Raw genomic sequence first — 20,386 nt, 5'->3', positions numbered from 1 at the left:
ATCTTCCTTTTGATGTGGAGAGGAGCCAGCATTTGTTAAGTGGATGAAATACCAGAAAAATCCCATTCACACCATAAAGGATAATAATAAACACATATGAACAGATCCATCCTTTCATATGTGTTTGTCTTTTGACAGATGAGCTTCCAACACTTTGAATGCCTGTTGTGTGGTCCCCGGTTCATTGATTGTTAAACAGTTGTCAGCCTTCAGGTAGGGTGATCTTGTTCACGGAGTAAGAAACAGGCAGCAGCCGACCCTTACAAAATCATGGCACTTTGACGATAGAGATTTTCAAGGCAACCTCATGGGCTACACTGCACGCATTTTAACAGATACATATACAAACAGAGTCCATTTAAAGATTGAAAGGTTTAAAAATAAGGAAGGAAACACAGTAGCTGACGCCTGAGGGAACCTGTTGGAAGCAAAGTTCACTGCGTCTTCTTCTTTAAATTAAACCATTCTATAACATTGATTACTGTCAGAGGGTTCAACATTTGCAGTAGTGATGACAACACACACACAATATTGCAACACATCCACATGGAACATATTGACTGAATATACACAGTATCACACGCGCCAACACACACACACTCTTTATATCTCTCTCTCTGACAGGCACACCAGTACTCTCCTCCCAATGAAATATTCTTCAACCTTCGCTCCTTCCAGTTCCTGACGTCTGTGAGACTGACGTGCCTCGTGCCCATTTGGTGCTTTGTTCCATTCCTTGGAATTTTGTTTGATAAACAGGCAACCACTTCATAAACGACCCACCTTCCTTCACTCTATTCATCAATTCCAAATTCTTCATGTGTATCCTACTCCATGACGTTGAACTCGCTTCCTATAAATAAACTTTCTCATCAGCGTCCGCCTTCCATCCCTTCTCCTTCCAGCCAAGAATAGACACACGTCCTGCAGTCCTTCGCTTCGTGACCACAAAGGACTCCGCTCATCAGCGGTGTTCTCCGTTATTGTCTACATCGTCCGGGAAAAAAACGTTTCCAAACTCCTTTCAGCCGCCAATTGAGTTCCTACTGCTCTGTTGGCTCTTTCTGCTAAAACATTCCCTTTGACATCCTATACAACTCTTAACATCACAAGTCATCAATATTTCAGCAAAGCATACCACAGCCTGGGCTCTGCATGGGAACCGAGGCATCAGCAGTGAGGCTTCTTGGCGCTCGACTGTCGCGTCACTCATGACACATCGAGGGATATAGATGACAAAACGCTGACCCTGCTATGCAGGAGGTAGTTCTTGGGATGTGTGGGCCCCCATGCGAAACATCTGATCCTGGAATCCTGCAGGTTATTTCTAACATATGGAGGAATCCATGTCAGATATTGAAAAATGGGGCAACAGCCTGGGAGGGTCAGACTTTCTTGATGCACTAGGAAAGAACTGGAAAATGTCATGACTTCCCTTTCTGAGCATGACTTTGGCCAACTTATGTGAACATGTTGCCTTTAAAATGCACTTTTAACTCCATCTTTTTAAAAATGTTTGGGATAGGGAGGCAGGTTTGAACCCCCTGAACCTTTCTAAAAGATGTCTGGCTGGCTCATTTCACTCTCGGGTAATAGGCGCAAGTGTTCTTGCTCACCACTTTCCCAGACCACCAGCCGCCACTGGTGAGTAGTAATGTCAGGGAGCACAGAGGGCAGCGTCTGAGCAGGGGGAAGATGTTTGTGCAGAAAGGGCACAAGCTGAGATTTGGCAAAGAAATTAAAATCAGTGTCCCATCTTTAAATAGATAGAATTCTTTACATATCAGAAGGGAAAAAGCCGTCTGTACTCTGCTCTTACCTGACATTCTTCCCCCTATATATCCAGAGTTAGGTCATGTGATCTGGGACCCCACAAATAATTGTTTTAACCTGGATCCCATCTGTATCTTGGAAGACAGTAGTTAAACTCCATTACCGGTGGCAGTTAATTTCACGCTCCCACTCTGCAAAACCATTTCTTGAAAAATCCTACCCCAGCTTCAGTAATCGACGCCATGAATTCCACTTCGATCCATGTAGAACCATTATCCTCCACCTCTCATGTGTATCTTTCCACATTCCACAAATTTCCACTAGACCCACTCTGTCCAGATCTATATTTCAGAAGCTACACGTGGGAATCCTGCTTACTGCAGCTGTGTAGCATGTATGTGTTGAACTTCCCTCAATAAGACATCAGAAACCAACCTCATCGGCTACTCCAGATACTTGTCTGACTTATGTTTAGGGCTGGGCGTAGTTTGCGAAGTAGCGCTTCGCGAAGCTACTCAAAGTGCACTTCGCACTACGCGAGTTACTCGTAGCACTATGCGAACTGCGTAGTAGACGTTTTCAATGATTGCACAGTGCGGACAAGCATCCCGCACTGTGCAATCATTGAAAACGGCATCCTGCACAGTGCGAGCTGTAGTTTTCTGGCGCTCGAGGAGATTTTTCCTCGAGCGGCAGCTTTCTCAATGCAGACTGGTAGTTTCTCATCGCGAGCGGTCGCGAGCATAAGTGACCACTCTCAATGAGAAACCAGACCTCCCCGCGTTGAGAATCTCGCAGGGACGTTTATTTTCCACGCTCGCGATCGGCAACTTGATGTTGCTGATCGCGGACGAGGAAAAAGTCTCGCCAGGATGTCATTTTGCTTGCTCGCGGTCGCCAACTTGACGTTGAGGGCCGCGAGCAAGCAAAAAATTACCCCTGCACTACGCTACGTGTGTTGGCACTGTGCTACGTGCAGTTCGCATAGTGCGAAGTTGCGCAAACTTCGCAAACTACACGAGCGTAGCGCTTTGCCCAGGCCTACTTATGTTACCCCTCTAGCTCTGCAGCCTTCTTTTTGTCATGTTGCTACCTGCCTCTCTGCCATTTTCCAGCACCTCGGTTTTCACCTTCATTCATGGTCTGCTGGCGCCTGAATCAGCTCTTGGGGTGTCCTTAGGGTGTCCTTGTTGTAATTTCCCCTATCCGTAAGCATTTTTCTTTGGTAAGTCGCACTTTCTACCATCCACTCTCCTTTCTCCACATTTTGGGATATCCTCGCCCCTAGAAAGGATTCACCTCCTATGTCCTCTGTCTATCATACATGTATCTCACAACTTTCTCTAAAGTTATGCACAATGACAATAATTCCCCTTCGGCTCCACCAACTTGACCTACGCCTCATCTTCACAGTAAGATAACTGTCACTGTCTCAGTTGTCTATCGTCTCTTTTCCTGCACTTAATTCCAGTATGCTCCCGCTGTGCCTCCAAGAAGAGTAGTTACCGAAACAACGTATGTCCGATGGCATGCAGTTTTACAGATGACATATTTCAATTAGACAATCCCTAAATAACATGAATATTGCATTTCTTGTTGTGCATAAGACATGATTTCTTGTTGAGTTTTTCTTTCACCTTTTCTAGGCTCGAGAGGATGGCCAAATGTTGGCCGCGGAAGTGGAGTCCATCGCACAGCAACTCAAGACCAGAAGCCCCTCCCTGCTGGAGGCACACCGGCTCTCGAAGGAAGTGGGCGTGCTGACAGATGTGAGTAAGGCTGGGGATACAGGATACGGGGGATACAGGGCAATCACTGGCTGTCTGCTCACTGCCATATTTTTCTGTTCATAATAGAAGAAGGTGATCAGCATAGCTTGTGTGTTATCAGTTTTGTTAAACACTATTTGGGTCATCATCTAGTGGATGCATTTTTTTAAATTTCATAATTTAGCGGCAAACTCAGTCACAGCCAAGCTCAGATTGTGAGTGTGCAATGAGCACAAGGCATAGTTCAGAGGTTTGCAGTTTTGGTTTGAAAGTGGTACCCGCCTTATCTCACAAACTTAATTACCTATATCATCTCCTCTATCAGTCCCTGTCATCCAGTCAGCATAAGAGATTCTGTCTGACATCATATAAGGTCCTATACACACCAAAAGGTGTAGGGAGTGAAAATCGCGGTGTAGTGATCCAGTGGTGGCATGTGCTGTATGTCCTAATACTGCCCTCACTCACACATGTGTGTGACATGCTTCCTCATAGGGCTGCTTACAATACACCCCAGCACAGCCAACGCCTGGGGTTGAGCAATAGGGTGGGGAAGACAAACACAACATAAAAGAGAGAAAACAATGCTTTCAATAGTGACTGGGAAGGCCGGAAGTGAAAGTGCAGTGTGATGTGAGTTTTAAACTAGCTCAGAGGTATCTCTATACCTATACTTTATTCCTAGACCCTCCGGCCAAGATTAAAAACGTGAAGGATGGTGGTGATAGGGAGATATAATGTGCTCCTTACACCCCACCTTACTGGCAGGTGGTCAACATGTTTTGGACGTGTGTATGTGCCCAGTACTCAGGGTCACGCCTGCCTTCTTCAGGACTCTACCGGTCCCAGTGTATTATGTAGTGCTCTGATCTCCGTTTGAGGATCGTAGGTGTCAGAAACCCTAATCCTCACATAAAGGAACTTGTAGGCATACCTACACGGCGGGAGCAGGCGAGCACCGATTAGGAGGAGCACCACCCTTGGAGTAAGTGTGACAACAGGGGATCTCGCCTCGCCGACTGCCATTTTTAACACGACTTAGGGGTAAACTTGTAAATCCACAAATTTTCTAGAGGAAGTTCCTTTATGTGAGGATTAGGTTTTCACCTGTGTGAGTGAAGGTAGTATTAGGACACACAGCACGTGCCACCACTGGATCACTACACCGCGATCTTCACTTCCTACTCCTTTTGGTGTGTGTAAGTATTTGACAGAGGGTTCGTCCGTGGCAGCCCAGCTCCACCAACATGCACGAGGAAGTTACAAGAGGCTGGTGTTGGAGCTCTGGGTGCAGGGAAGGCATAGCGAGAAAACAGGCATCATAGGGTTCTGGACACCTCTCCCAGGTCTCCGTCTCCACCTCCCTTTATTGGACGGCAGATGCCTTACAAATAGTAGCCAGTATTCAATCAGGGGAAGGAGCTGAACCCGCCCTTCTATTTGTTAGATGAATGTTGCTGTCTGTTAGATTTCAGTGATCCACTGAGGGGGGTGGAGCCAAGGGTGCTGAGGGTGTGCACAAGTAGCAGCCTTGATTCAGCTAAAGGTGCTGGCCCTGCTGTCTCCCCTGCTCCTTTATACACACTGTACATGTGAAGGAGGCTGGTGGGTTTAGAGCAGCTTTCCCCACATACAGTCAGTTTACATGCGTGATGAACCGTGGTCCGGGCACAGTTAACAGTGGCCGCCATTAACAATGGGGGGAGGGGGGGCTTGACCCCTTGTGCCTGTCTCAGCTGCCAGTCCTCTGGCCTTTGGAGTTCTTTACTCTGGGAGACTGAGCGTGAGTGAGGCACACCATAACCGATCACCGGTGCATTATCACATTTGAAACTTGTAAAGTGATATCAGCCTTGCAACACTTGAACTTTCTTGAGGCATCGCTCTAACGAGATGGCTTTAAGATCTGCTCTCCTTCATGCTTTTACCTGAAATCCAGACCACAATGTCACGTCAGTCACCTGAGTCTTGGGTTTACTTGATTAACCCCTTCGGTGCTGATGACGGCTCCCGGTCATCATGCGTCACGGTGGGCGTGTGCTGATGACGGCGGGGGGCCGTCATGACCACGCCCGCGATCGGAATGTCCAGCACCGGCGCGGAATTCCGGCCGCAGCCAAGGTGTTAACTAGGTGAGAGGATGCGTGAAACTTTGTCTCCGTGACCAGATCAATGGGGGAGAGGAGTTGGCCTTATGGCTAGGGCGGTCGACCTTGAATCTGGGGAACCGCGTTCGAGTCTCGGCAATGACGCTGAATATCCTGTGAGTCTGGGCAAATCACTTAATCTTCCCGTGCCTAACAAAAATGAATGTGTGTCCTCATGTAACGCAACTGGTGCTATGTAAAGTGCTCTGATACCCGATACCGGGTCAAGTTCGCGCTATATAAAACTCCGTAAAAAAAAAAAAAATCTCCAAGCCAACTTGAGGATAAGTTGCAATGGAGGCCATGATAAAGAGATGGTTGTGTTATAGAGCTGGAGTATGAGACATAGCTAGCTACAATGAAAGGATGCAAGGGATGTATTCCAGGAAGGCAGGAGTTTGGATCGCACCCATTGTTTGCCACATTTGACGTTTTTGTGCTTCTCCCATTGCATGGGTCTGTTATCAGAGTGTGGATAGTGCCGCGATGCCGCAGTGGCAGAGGAAGGAGCTGCAGATGGAACTGAAGTCTCTTCAGAGGGCCGCCAACACAGCCATCCGGAAGCTGGAAACCCGCCAGGTAAGGTGAGGTAGGATGTGAGTGTACATGCCCGATGCCCTCTTCAAAGCATCTGTGTTCTCTGTGATCGCCCTCTGTGAGAAGCTCAGACACTACATCACTCATCAGCGGTATCCTGCTGTCTCCTGCTTGCTTTTCTTGCTCTTCGCCTCTTCGGCTCCTGCTGCCTGCTTTTCCATGGCTCCCTTCGCTCTGTTCCTTTTCTCTGTGCTCCTGCCTGACTCTTTCCTCTGTTTGAGATGAATGCCTTTTGGAGATGTTCAGCTAAAGTTTTATCAAAGTAAGAGTGGAGAAGTGTGGCTCAATGGTTAGAGCGGCAGACCCTGATGCAGAGGTCTGGCCCGGGACCAGGGTTCAATTCCCGCCTTGGCGGGTCTTGGGCTCAATTTCCTCGGACCTGATCATTCTCGCCTCGGTGCCTATTCTAACCATGGGTCCCACGCTGCGACTCTGGGCAATAGCTTGCTTAATCTCCACAACCGCCCCAACAGTGCTGGGATGCCTGGCTTCACCTTGGGGGTGCCCAGGAGTGGACATTTCACAGGGAAAAGCCAGGAAGGGTTCCACAGCGGTATGTGTACAGCGCCAAGACGCCTCATGGTATAAGTGCGCTATACAAGTACGAATTCCTCTTCTTCTTCATCTGTCCGGCTAATTGTCCTCTGCCTACTAAGAAACCCCTGTTCATACTGCAACGTGTGCTTTCTATTTCCCCCTAATCTGATAGAGCCCAGTACGCAAGGTCATTCAGTCCCCTGCCACTAACTTCCCACGACTGCTTCAAGTTATTCTGCCCCAGGGAGTACCAGGAACATGCATCGTCCTCATTGAGCTGTTTCCAAGGCTGCTCTGATGGGATTCACTCCTCTCCCTTGAACCCTGGCTAGTGTCTTCCTTTGAGGGATTCTGAACTTTGAGCTGAGTTGCCTCCAGGGAAGGAACACGCTCTTGCATCAGTTTGCAAGAAAAGCTTTGATGTGCACGAAGACTCCCAACATGTCAACAGTTGACGTCAAGTCTAAATCCATGATGGTCAAGTATATCAAGGTCTTTGGAAATGATAAGGGCTTAAACACTTTTTACTCCTGGAAATGAAGCTGCCGGACCCGTTCACCGGCCTTTACGCATAAATATCACAGAGGTGTGAGCCGCCTGCTCAGGGTCAGGGAGCGAAGCTGACGGTTGCGATGGTTTGGGATATCCCTTTTGATCTGGTTCTAATCTTTGTCAACAGACAGATTTCAAGCATTGAAACACTAGCTTCAACTATTTACACAAAGTATTGAATGATGACAAGAAAAGTTACATCTCTGTCTTCTGCTCCCTGCGATCTGCTGTACATCAACAGAGGGTCCATCGGGAATGCGGAATCCAGCTATGCCGCAGGTATCTGCGATTTGAGCGGGGATCGACTGATCCACCCTTGAGATGGGTGGTGGCTTATACTGATGGGCTCTTAGAATGATTGTTTCTGGGGCATTCTGTGTGAAGTCTTTCCATCTCCGTTAAAAGTAGTTCAGATAGGTCTGTTCAGAGATGGGGGCACGGGCAAGGACCTCGCGTTGAGAAGCATTTAGCACTGGAGTCGCTGTTGCATGCGTTGAGGGTAAGAGCGGTCAGGATGACTTCGGTCTTTGCTAGCTGCAGCAGAGAGGTTGCTAGTGCAGGCTAACTAGAGTATGTGTGATGGAATCGGGTGACTGACAGCTCAGGCCCTAAAACTCTATGTCTTCTGAAGCACATTTTAGAGCCATCGAAGGGCCCCAAAAGAGTGGTGAGTTAGTGAGCCTTTTCTAGAGAGAACTGTGAGAAGACCATGGATGAAAGCTTGGTCTGCATAACAGCAAGCAAACCCAGTAGTATTCTTAGTTGCAGGTCAACCATTTGCACTGGTGTACCACCAAAACATCTTCAAAAGAAGAAGCCAGGCAAGACTACTTTATTCCCCATCGCCCATTTTCACAGGAAGTGACATCACTGCATTTTCCATCTTCCATCTTTACAGAAAGTGACATTTCTTCCTGCCTTCCCCTTAATTCAGTCACTTCCTTGGGGTGTCACACTGTCTAGTCGTCTCCCGCGGCAGACCGCGGACTAGGACATTCCCCAGTTAGGGCCAGGAAGGGCTTTGGGCCAGAACCTGCTCCACCGAAACCAACACAGTAAGATTTATATCACCTGGCACCCCGTACTGCCAATTCTCCCAATCATACCCGGGTCAATACGACACAAACGGACACATAGTATCCTCATTACACATAGACCCGATCCGACACATTTCCTACTCAGTATCACACACCCTTAAACTACAGAACACACATTCCACTCGTGATATTTTTTCAGGATTTCTTTTCAAAACTCAGCCAGTAAGGACTTTGTAAATGTAAGAACCTGAGACGGAAAGCCAGGTGGACTGCAGCCATCCTGCAACCCACTGAGCATCACTTGAGTGAGATGAGTTTTAGGTAACAATGAATCCTGTGGGATATCACAGGATAGTTAGTGGAACCCAAACCCTCTTTTATCACGTAAAGGCCACTCAAGCAGACTAGGAATCCAGAAAAATATGTTCAATATTGATTTGAAATCAAAACCCTGTCCCAATGCATACAAGATGAATAGTAAAAACAGGTCAATTAGTGGCAATGATACTTACCAGGAGGGGAACAATACAACATATAGGGGCATATGTAGGAAGGCGTTTGCGATTCGCAAAAAAAAAGATCACAAACGGCGTTTTGGTATGTAGGTGCCACTTAGCAAAATAAGGAATCGCAAAAATTGCGATTCCTTATTTTGCTCAAATTGCGATTCCTTATTTTGCTCAAGCATTTAAGAAATTGCAATTTTGCGATTCCTTAAATGCTATGTAGAGGTGCCTTTAAAATTGCGATTTTGGCTTAAGGAATCGCAAAATACCACCTACTTCAAGTAGATGGTATTTTGCGATTTCCAGTCAAAATGCATTTTAAAAAAAAATTCAAAGTGCCATGTGGCACACAGACATGCCCTTAGGGCATGTATGTGCCCCACATGTACATACATGCACATTCCAGGGGTGCAACAGGTGTCCTTTGGACACCCTAGCACCATTGGAATTGCGATTCTCAAATTGCGATTTTCTCATAGAAAATCGCAATTTGAGAATGTATCCCCATTCATTCCTATGGGGCTCCTGGCCCCTAGGAATGAATGGGACACTCATTCCTTAATTGCGATTCGCAATTTTCTAATCGCAATTAAGGAATGTCAGAGATTGGCAAACAAATTGCGATTTATTACCTACATTCCATTTTGCTATTCTCAAATAGCGATTCCTTAAAAATCGCTATTTGAGAATCGCCAAATGGAAATTACCTACATATGCCCCTACGTAACGTTGTGGTTGTATAATACTATGGATATGATATATGGATATTTTCCACTTCACCTTCCTCTCAGTTTACTTAACTAAGCTTATCACCGTAAGCAGCCTCCCTTGAGATTCAGGGATCCTTCATTCTTGTCTCCATGGGCAGGCTGGCAGAGAAGCCTACCGAGTGAAGGCGAGATCTCCCTCCTGTAGCGTACAGAGAATGAAGGCAGTTACAGCTCTCTCCTTGAAAATACTCTCTGGAGCTACTAACACGGCACTCCCCACAACCCTCACCCCCACCTTCCATCTCAGCTTGAGGCCTTCTGGGCCGAAGAATCAATACATTCTCAGATCTCCTCTCCAACTTTTCCATCGTCCATTTGTTAAAAAATACAACCCCTCAATGCTCTAAATGATACAGCTCGTCACTAAGCTAACACACTCCAAGTCCTGCCCTGACCACTTGGTCGTCACCATAGATTCTGACCAATCCCTGATGTCCTCCGTGATGCTACTACACCCTCCCGCCTCAGCATATCCAGGTGCTGAGGCTAAAATACGTGATCACCTGCTTGATCTGCTTTGTGAACCTTTGGCCAATGACTTTCACATACTCTCTGATGTGGCTTCTTGAAGACTCAACACACTGAGACTCAACACACTGAGACTCAACACTCTGCTGTTATATTAGCTCTGGGGTTGGGTGGGTTCAACCTCCTTCCCAAGTATGCTGTTGTAACGAATCAAATGTTTGTTCCTGTTTTGCAAATGGTTTCAGGGGGTGTTGATGGTGCCATACAGAGAGGTGTTCACACTGCCCATAATTAGTTGAATTAGTCTTATTAAATGTGGTTTATCCTTGCTTTTCCTGGAGCTCTGCTCTATGCTGATGCTCGCTGTGCTTTGTATTTTATCTCCAGGCTGCTGAGAAGGCCCGCGTTCTTCTGGAGAAGCACCCTGACCAGCTCGTGATCGTCGACACGGTTCCCGCTGACTCCGTGTTTGTAAGTTCTTCCTGTAGTTATTCACTCACACTAACATCTGGGGACAGGCTTCTGGTAAATACCTAAGATCACAGAGATGAACTTTGAAGCTGTAAGTTTACCAGTTTGTTTACTTGTTTACACAGCCATGAAATGTGCGCTCTCTCTTTCTGACTCTATCTATCTATCTATCTCTCTCTCTCTCTCTCTCTCGCTCTCTCTCTCTATATATATATATGTTCGAGGCATGTGGGCTGCTAAATTCATATCTATAGCATAGATCGCCGCCTAGTGTTGGGTCCGGATGATTGCACATTGTTGTCCTGGAAGAGTCTTCGAAGTATCACGAGATAGGTGGCTCCTCCCCTGGACTACAGTGCGCATGGGCATCGACTCCATCCCCAGATTGTTTTTTTCCGCCATTGGGTTCGGATGTGATTTCGACGTCTCCTGTTCGGAATCGTGATAGAACTTTTTAAAGGCCAAAAGGCCTTCTTTGCACCGTCGGTATTGTTCGCGTTCGGTCCCGTATATCTTCCAGCTCGTGGAGTCGGATATCCGGGGGGTCGTGTGACTCTTCGGTGATCGGGGCCTGGTCGACGCAGCAAGACTTCGACGGCATGGAACGGAGTCCGTTCAAGAAATGTCCCGTGTGTGGATCCAAGTACCCACACATTGACGTCCATCCTGTGTGCAACAAGTGCCTGTCGCCGGACCACGACGAGGCCAACTGTATGGCCTGTTCAAGATTTCGATCGAAGAAGACGATCAAGCTTCGGCGCTTGGCGCGCCTGGAGGCCCAGCGATCGGCTCCGGCACCGGTGGACATCTTTGACGACCCCGAAGCAGATGAGCAAGTGCGTCACCTGCAGATTTCACCTACACCGGTGGAGGTCGAGTCCGACTACGGAGCGGACGTCCACAGTCAAGACATTGAGGAAATCGTCGAGAAGATAGGGGACGACAAAGAAGCATATGGGGCCATGGAAGATAGCTCGGAGGAAGAGCTATGCCCCGTTCGTACTCTTACAAAGGCTCAGGTCACGGGATCGCCACACGGCCTTACCCAAGACCTTACACCTCAATCCACGGCCCCGCCTTCCGGCCCGGCTACGGAGACCTCCGTGGAGCCGCCATTATTGAAATCGAAACCGAAACTGAAACCCTCGGTATCGACGAAAACAAAGATGGCCAAAACGCCATCGAAACCGAAGACGTCTGCTCCACCATCGACGCCGTCGTCTTCGGGGGCCTCCAAGCCAATGAAAGCTGTCGACCAGGCAAAGGTGCCGAAGGTGGTCAAGGAGCCAAGCTCGAAGAAGGCCGTCGAGCCGGTGTCAACCACAGCGGACAAGCCGACATCCAAGAAGGCTGTCGAGCCTACATCGGGAAAGTCTGTCGCGCCGAAGACCAAGGGGCCCGCTGAGGCAAAGTCAGTGAAGGGCGCAGAGCCAAGGTCTGGGGTCGTGCCACCTAAAGGAACACCTGTCGATCCGAAGCCGTCGGCGACGACGTCTGCGGCCGTGGACAGGGATTGAAGCGCACCGGTCAAGGGTGCTCCTGCGCCTCGACCAGACAAACACAAGTCATCCACGCTCGGGTCTTCCCCTGGGGGCGGACCAAGGACATCGGTCGGGTCGACAAAACCGTCCGCTTCCTTTATGAAGCAGGTCTCGGACTCCCTCAAGCGCCTTAAGGACAAGGCTTTGGCATCGGAACCGAAGACTCCTTCCGCACCGAAGCCGGCGGACCCACCGAAAACCACCTCGGCGCCGATCCTCTACACGTTACCGCCTAAGGTGGCGCCGGAGGCCTTTGCACCGCGGTCGGTGCCCAAGGACACTGTGTCGAAGTCAACTCACCCGGCTGGGTCTTTGGGTCATCGACATCCTTTAGTTGAAGAACGGTCGGAGCATTTCATCGATGCCGACACCGGGAAACTCACGCTATACAAGAGGAAAATAACTTCGCAGCCTTTAGAGTCGTTTACAATTCCTCTGAAACGAAAGAAGCCTGCACCAGAAACACCAGTACTGGTTGAGCAGATTCTTCCACAGCCTAGGAGGAGTGCAACACCCTCACCCACATACTCTGATGGGGATGAAGGGGAGCAGGATGAGGAGTACAATTTTCCTGCACATGCAGAGCCTGATGAGCAGCAGGACTCATGGATGGACTCTGGTGATCAAGGGGACCAGCAGACGGTCCAGGATCCACAGGTTTATAACGTCAAGCCGTCTCCCACTGAAGATTCTGAGGCATTTAATGCCTTGATTGAAAGGGCAGCTACAAACCATAAAGTGGAAATGCATGCTGACCCCGTGGAGGTGGACTTCCTTTTTGACACTTTCTCTACTGCTGAAAGACTGTCAAGACTCTCCCAATGTTGAAAGGGGTCCTTAAGCATGCGGCAGACATTTTCAAGGAACCCACGAGATCAAGGGTTGTCAACCCACGGATTGAGAAGAAATACAGACCGGCACCTGGCGACCCGACCTACATAAGGGGCCAGTTGCCTTTGGACTCTTTGGTGGTCTCTAATGCCCGCAAGAGGGCAAACTCCCAAACCACGGATGAAGCTCCTCCCCCAGACAAAGAGTCAAAAGAGCTGGAGGCATCTGGGAAGGGGGTAGCAGCTCAGGCGGCCAACATCTGGCGCATCTCAAACACGCAGGCCCTGTTGGCCAGATACGATAGGGCACACTACGACACCCTAGAGCAGCTCTTACAACACCTCCCAGACCAGTTTAAAGAGGGAGCTGAAATGCTTATCCAGGAGGGGAAGTTAATCTTCAACGCTGCGATAAAGTGTGCGCTGGATGTTGTGGACACAGCAGCGAGAGCGATCAACACTAGTGTGATGTTGAGGCGTCAGGCATGGCTCCACATCTCGGGATTCAAGCCAGAGATACAGACTACTATCCTCAACCAGCCCGTTAATCCAGACAGGTTATTTGGTCCAGAGGTGGACACCACCCTGGAGAAGATTAAAAAAGATACCGAGACTGCCAAGTCCATGGGAGCTCTCCAGTCACAACAATTTAGAGGGAACACTTTTCGTCGCTCAGGCAATCGAGGTGTTAGCAGAGGGCACATGTCGCAGCAGACGCCATTCAATAAAAGTGGTGCGCAATCCTCCTACAGCAAGCAGGGCAGAGGTGGATACAGAGGAAACAGTGCCAAGGGTAGAGGCAGAGGCAACAACAGTTACCGTTCCTCTGCCGCCAACAAACAGTGACTCCCTGTCACTGCCCCCGACCATCCAACACCTGTCGGGGGGAGACTCCAACAGTTCCTGCCAGTCTGGAAGTCCATCACCACAGACAGGTGGGTCAGGAAACTTATCCAGTTCGGCTATTGTTTGGAGCTGACATCCACTCATCCAAACATACCCCCAAAACACCGTCCTATGTCAGCAGAGCACTTGCACTTATTGCAGCAGGAGGTTCTGGTGATGCTGCAAAAAGGCGCAATAGAGCTCGTGCCAGTGGAGGAAGACGGCACAGGGGTTTATTCCCTGTACTTCTTAATCCCAAAAAAGGACGGCTCACTCAGACCGATTCTAGACCTACGCCCCTTGAACCAGTACATTCTTTCAGAACACTTCCACATGTTGACACTGCAGCAGGTTCTTCCCTTGTTACAACAGGGAGACTTCCTCGCAACCTTGGACCTCAAGGATGCTTACTTTCACATACCACTCCACCCATCCCACAGAAAGTACCTCCGGTTCACCATCCAAAACCGGCATTACCAGTTCAAGGTACTCCCCTTCGGAGTGACCACTGCTCCCAGAGTGTTCACGAAATGTCTGGCGACAGTGGCGGCGCACCTCCGGAGACAGAGTATACATGTCTACCCTTATCTGGACGACTGGCTCGTTCAGGCAAAGTCAGCCCAGCAGTGCGCCACAGACATGTCCCACACCATTCACCTCCTTCACAGTCTAGGATTTTCACTGAACTACCCGAAGTCGCATCTTCAGCCGGCCCATGTGCGGCAGTTTTTGGGTGCGACGATCAATACTCTGGCTGCCACAGCTCAGCCAAACCCAGCGAGGATCGACAACATCCAGTCGCTGATCCAGAGGTTCAGACCGCAACACTCACTCCCAGCGAGAGTGTTCATGCAGTTGATAGGCATGATGGCCTCCTGCATCTTCATAGTCCCGCACGCCAGGTTGCATATGCGTCCGCTCCAAGAATGCTTAATGCATCAGTGGACTCAGGCTCAAGGACAGTTGAACGACCTAGTGTTGGTGACGGGTCGGGCATACAGCTCTCTGCATTGGTGGAATCCACACAACCTTTGCAAGGGCCGACCGTTCCAAGAGCCTGTGCCACAGATTACACTGACGACGGACGCATCTCTCCAGGGATGGGGGGCTGATGTGCTCCACTACACAGTGCAGGGACTGTGGTCCACGCAGCAACAAAAGAAGATGCACATCAACTACTTGGAACTGATGGCAATCTTCATGGCTCTCAAGTCCTTCAAGGTACATCTGTGCAACAAAGTCGTGTTGATCTGGACGGACAACATGACAGCCATGTACTACATTCAAAAGCAGGGAGGTACGCACTCTCCACAGTTGTCTCATCTGGCTCAGAGCATGTGGAAGTGGGCCATTCAGAGGAACATCTTCCTCATGGCGGAACACCTCCCGGGCACGGACAATCAGATGGCGGATCTGCTCAGCAGGTACAGCCACCAGATGCACGAGTGGGAGTTACATCCATCAGTACTCCGCCCGTACTTCCAGCAGTGGGGTCATCCAGAGATAGACCTGTTTGCCACGGAGGAAAACGCAAAATGCCAAAGCTTTGCCGCCAGGTTCCCTCACCCACTATCGCAGGGCAATGCGATATGGATGAACTGGTCAGGCAAATTTGCGTACGCTTTTCCACCTGCGCCTCTCATTCCGCTGGTGGCAAGAAAGCTAAAGCAACACTCGCTGACGCTCATCCTGGTTGCTCTGACGTGGGCGCGACAACCATGGTACACCACGTTCCTCGAACTCTCCGTGGTACCGCATCAAAGACTGCACCTCACACCCCGGCTCTTGACGCAGAACCGTGGCGATATTCAGCATCCAGATCCGCACCAGCTCAATCTGGCGATCTGGCTCCTGAGGTCTTAGAGTTTGGCTACCTTGATTTGCCCCCTGAATGCATGGCCATCATCCGGGAGGCAAGAAAGCCCACTACCAGAGCTTGCTATGCAGCGAAATGGAAGCGGTTTGTCATCTACTGTACTGAGCACGCTATCAACCCGCTCGATGCATCCATTCCTAATATCATCTGCTATTTGTTGCATCTTTACAAATGCAATCTAGCATACGCTTCCATTCGGATACACTTATCCGCCATAGCGGCTTATCTCCAAAACAGGCAGCATCTCTCTGTCTTCAGGGTGCCTGCCAGTAAAGCATTCCTGGAAGGGCTGAAGCGGGTCATCCCTCCCAGGACCCCGCCAGCTCCTGTGTTGAACCTCAATGTGGTACTCACCAGATTGATGGGTCCCCCGTTTGAACCTCTGCATTCATGTGAGATTCAGTTCCTAACATGGAAAGTGGCTTTTCTCATTGCCATCACGTCTCTAAGACGTGTTAGTGAGCTACAGGCGCTCACAATTCAAGAGCCATTTATACAAATTCATTCAAACAGGGTGGTGCTGTGCACTAACCCCAAGTTTCTTCCGAAGGTGGTGTCGCAGTTTCATGTCAATCAAACCATCGAACTGCCCGCATTCTTTCCAAACCCAGAAACGGTGGCAGAGAGGATGCTCCATACGCTTGATGTCAGAAGAGCGCTTATGTACTACATTGACAGAACACAACCTTTTAGAAAGACACAGCAACTCTTTGTTGCCTTCGCAGCCCAGCATAAAGGCAACCCCATTTCCAAAGCAGGAATAGCCAGGTGGATCGTTAAGTGTATTCAGATTTGCTATCAGAAGGCTAAGCGCACTTTAACGGTCCCCCCCAGGGCACACTCCACATGCAAGTTGGGGGCCTCCATGGCGTTCCTAGGTAACATTCCTTTGGAAGACATTTGTAGGGCAGCCACATGGTCTACACCACATACGTTTACCAAACATTACTGTCTAGATGTGCATTCCAAACAGCAGGCAGCTGTTGGACAGGCTGTTCTTAAAACACTTTTTCAGACTTCTGCAGCTGGCACGGGCGGCCGCCGTTAATGGAGGGACTGCTATGTATTCTCTGCAATAGATATGAATTTAGCAGCCCACATGCCTCGAACTGAATATGCTACTTACCAGTATGCATCTGTTCTTGGCATGTAGGGCTGCTAACATTCATATCGCCCGCCCTCCTCCCCGGCGCCTGTAGCGGCTGCAGACTTTCTTACATTTACTCTTAGCATGGCCATCTCTTACTGTACTATACTCCATCTTCGCCACAATGGCTAAAAACAATCTGGGGATGGAGTCGATGCCCATGCGCACTGTAGTCCAGGGGAGGAGCCACCTATCTCGTGATACTTCGAAGACTCTTCCAGGACAACAATGTGCAATCATCCGGACCCAACACCAGACGGCGATCTATGCTATAGATATGAATGTTAGCAGCCCTACATGCCAAGAACAGATGCATACTGGTAAGTAGCATATTCAATATGTATATATAGTAGTAGAAAAGCTTTATTCGATTTTAGAACAAAATAAAATCATAAAAGCAACAATCATTATATACAGTTACATATACATCATAAATCGATACACAATAAAAATAGTATTAAACAACATATGTGTGTATACACATGTGAAAGCCTTTCAACCATACAATGGATCATATCAAAAGTTTGGATTCTGTCTGCTAATTATCTAAAATCAGGCATAACAATCTAGAATGGTACATTTCTACGTCTCTGTAAGTCACCATAAGTGGCTCGGATTTTCAAACAGGTCTTAAGAAACATGGCAATGCATTTGGCATTTGATACTTGGTCTAAAAATTGTAGGGCCATAAAAGCTGGGCGGCATCTTCTCAGCCCCAGGGATAACAGAATTGGAATAATCCAGCGTTTGCGTGGTACTTCATAATATTTACAGAACAGTAATACGTGAATATTGGACTGTTCAGAAGTACCATCGCAAGGACACTGGATGATAGAGTTTGACCCATCCTGTCTTCCCGGGAATGTTACCAAGCGGAAAAACAAATTGAGCCTTAACCGAGTTAGCAAATATTTTTCAAAGGTGGACAAACAGAAAGTAAGATACGGCTGGATGCCCTGAGTGCATTGGATAGTTAAAATATGGCGATTGGTAGCTTTTTGGATTTCTTGTGCCATACGAAGTTCCCCCAAGTGAGATAAACAGAGCGATCTTAGGGCCTTCCTAGTAACAGTAGTTAAAATTACAGGTTCTTTGAAATATTTGGAAAGGCCCAGATCATTAAGGAAATTATGTACATAGGACAGCCATGGAACATCCAGCCAGTTGTCTAAGACCAAGCAATCTGCAATTAGTGCACGGGTCAAGCTACACTGCTCCGTCGTCCAGATGCGATGCCACAATAATATTGGCTGGATTTTTATGGAGTCAGCAATATAATCCATGCCTAATTCAATATAGCAGGCAAAAGTTGGAGAGCACTGTGGAGCAGCCAAAAGGTAGCGTATGAAATTATTCTCTGCCCTCTGCAAGGGGACCACAGATACATGGCCCCACACCCCAGCACCATATACAGCTACGCTATGACACTTGGCGTAGTATATTTGCAAGAGTTCTTTTGGGGGTGGTTTCCCTATTTTACGAGAAAAAGCAATCAGCGCAGAGGAAGCTCTTAAAAATAGAAGATATCTACTATCAATGGCCGATTTCCAAGAGGAGGTATTATCAAATAATATACCTAAATAAGGTTATGTCCTAGTGCAGTCTAACTTAGCTTTTTCAATACATATCGGTTTTTTCTTATTTCTCTTTTTGCCTAGATGCATGACTAGTGTTTTCTTAATATTGACCCTTAGGTCTAATGAAGCCATACATTTACAGTATGAGTTTAGCTGGTTCTGGAGTTGTACTGGGGTTCGAGCCATAATTACCGCGTCATCCGCGTAAAGTAACGCGGGAATCGGACGACGGGCGATTGTTGGGAGGTCCTGACTCCCTTCTAACATGAATAAATGAATGATCAATGTGGAGGGAAGGGAGGAATTCGTGATCCGTCCAATTTCCTCTAATAATGTATTCTGATCAAAAGGGGAGGATCACTTGTCCTGCATAACTTCGGGTATGCCGGAACGGTTTTAACTAGTCCCAAAAAACCCCTCATACACGTGTTGGTAAGTTGACGGTGTTAAGCGGTATATCTTGGTTCTCCGCTGTCCCTCACACGTGTCTGCATAATCATGGGGTTTAGTCGTTTATGCAACCTCCATCCAGGAGGCGATACCCTCAGTTAAAAACAGTAGTGATCAGTGATAGTGACTGTAATGTGATTAAGTGAAAATTGTAAAATGTCTCGCTCATTCAGAAAAGATTTTTATTAGTTCTGATTTTTGGAGGCAAATGTAAAAACATTTTTTTTGAGGGTTAACTAGAGTGATAATGACTCTTTCACGCTAAAGTTGTGGAAAAAGTCGACATGTTTCAGCCCTTGAGTCGCCAGAAGGTCGTAGGGGCTTTCATCAGGACCACGGTGCAGAGTGTATAGAGACCTCTCACGTCTCTACTTGTGAGAATTAAAAAAAATTCAAGTTTAAAAGAACATGTCGTTATGCTGCTCCTAATAAGGTCAGTTTGTACCTTCGTTTGTGGCTATATTGTGGCGCTTCAGGATCCAGGTGGGTCAGGGAGGCACACTCGCTCTCTCCGTCAGTTGCTTGTTCTGACACTGCCAACGCTGGTCCCGGAAACATGGCCTTCTCAAGGCCGTTTGTGTACAGGTTGAATAGAAAAGGAGCCAGGACACACCCTTGTCTGACTCCCTTAGTTACTGCAAAGGAATCGGTGAGCTCCCCATTCACCCCAAATCTCACCCTTGCCGATGCTCCTGAATACAGCTCACGCAAAAAGGATACTATTTGTGGGTCCACTCCCATTTCCACTAGGATTGACCACAGCCTAGAGTGTGAAACACAATCAAAGGCTGCGGTCAAATCCACATAGACCAGGTGAAGATTGCCTTTCTTCGCCTGGACATATTTCCCAATTAGAAGGGAGAGATTCAAAGCCTGCTCCACGGTACCCAGTCCCTCCCGGAAACCGTATTGCAGGTCTGTCATGATGTTGTTATCTTCAGACCAGACCCGCAATCTCTCCAGGATCAAGCGACCTGCAACTTTACCAAGGGAATCCAGGAGGGAAATGGGCCTGTAGCATGCTGGGTTGTTTCGTTCACCCTTCTTAAAAATGGGGAGCAGGATAAATGTAGACAAAGATTTTATGAGACCACCTCTTAGTGCCGCTTCAATTACTCTGGTTAGTACTGGCGACCAAAGCTTCTGGGTATGCGTATAGATGTCCAGCGGAACGCCGTCCGGCCCAGGAGCTTTACCAGGCTTTGAAGAGGACAGAGCGTTGATTACTTCCTCCTGGCTAAAAGTTAGTTCGAGGGAATAAGGGGATGAATATGGGTTTTCACTATAATGTGCTTCCTCAGCTAAAAAAATCTGTGAAAAGTGGGAAACCCAACCCTTTGCGGTAATCGCTACTTCCACAGTAGGGCCGGTCTTTGCCGTGTTCAAGAATGGTGAGTTAACCACTTTCCAGAACATTAAGCTGTCTTTCTTTTTACAACTCTCATGGAGCTTC

General features: G+C 48.2%; 1 protein-coding gene across 1 annotated transcript in view; it reads left to right on the top strand.

Annotated features, from left to right (window-relative positions):
• LOC144821935 (alanine--tRNA ligase, mitochondrial-like) overlaps positions 1 to 20,386 on the top strand; it is a 189,817-nt gene that overhangs the window by 140,408 nt on the left and 29,023 nt on the right. Inside the window, exons 18-20 of the mRNA XM_078679085.1 lie at positions 3,420 to 3,542; positions 6,158 to 6,268; positions 10,544 to 10,627. Of these exons, the coding sequence (XP_078535211.1) occupies positions 3,420 to 3,542; positions 6,158 to 6,268; positions 10,544 to 10,627 (318 nt within the window). The remainder of the gene's footprint in view (positions 1 to 3,419; positions 3,543 to 6,157; positions 6,269 to 10,543; positions 10,628 to 20,386) is intronic.

The sequence above is a fragment of the Lissotriton helveticus genome, chromosome 2_2, assembly GCF_964261635.1.
Source record: "Lissotriton helveticus chromosome 2_2, aLisHel1.1, whole genome shotgun sequence".
NCBI lineage: Eukaryota > Metazoa > Chordata > Amphibia > Caudata > Salamandridae > Lissotriton > Lissotriton helveticus.
Note: the sequence above shows the minus strand (reverse complement) of the source record. Positions and strands in the feature narration are given on the sequence as shown.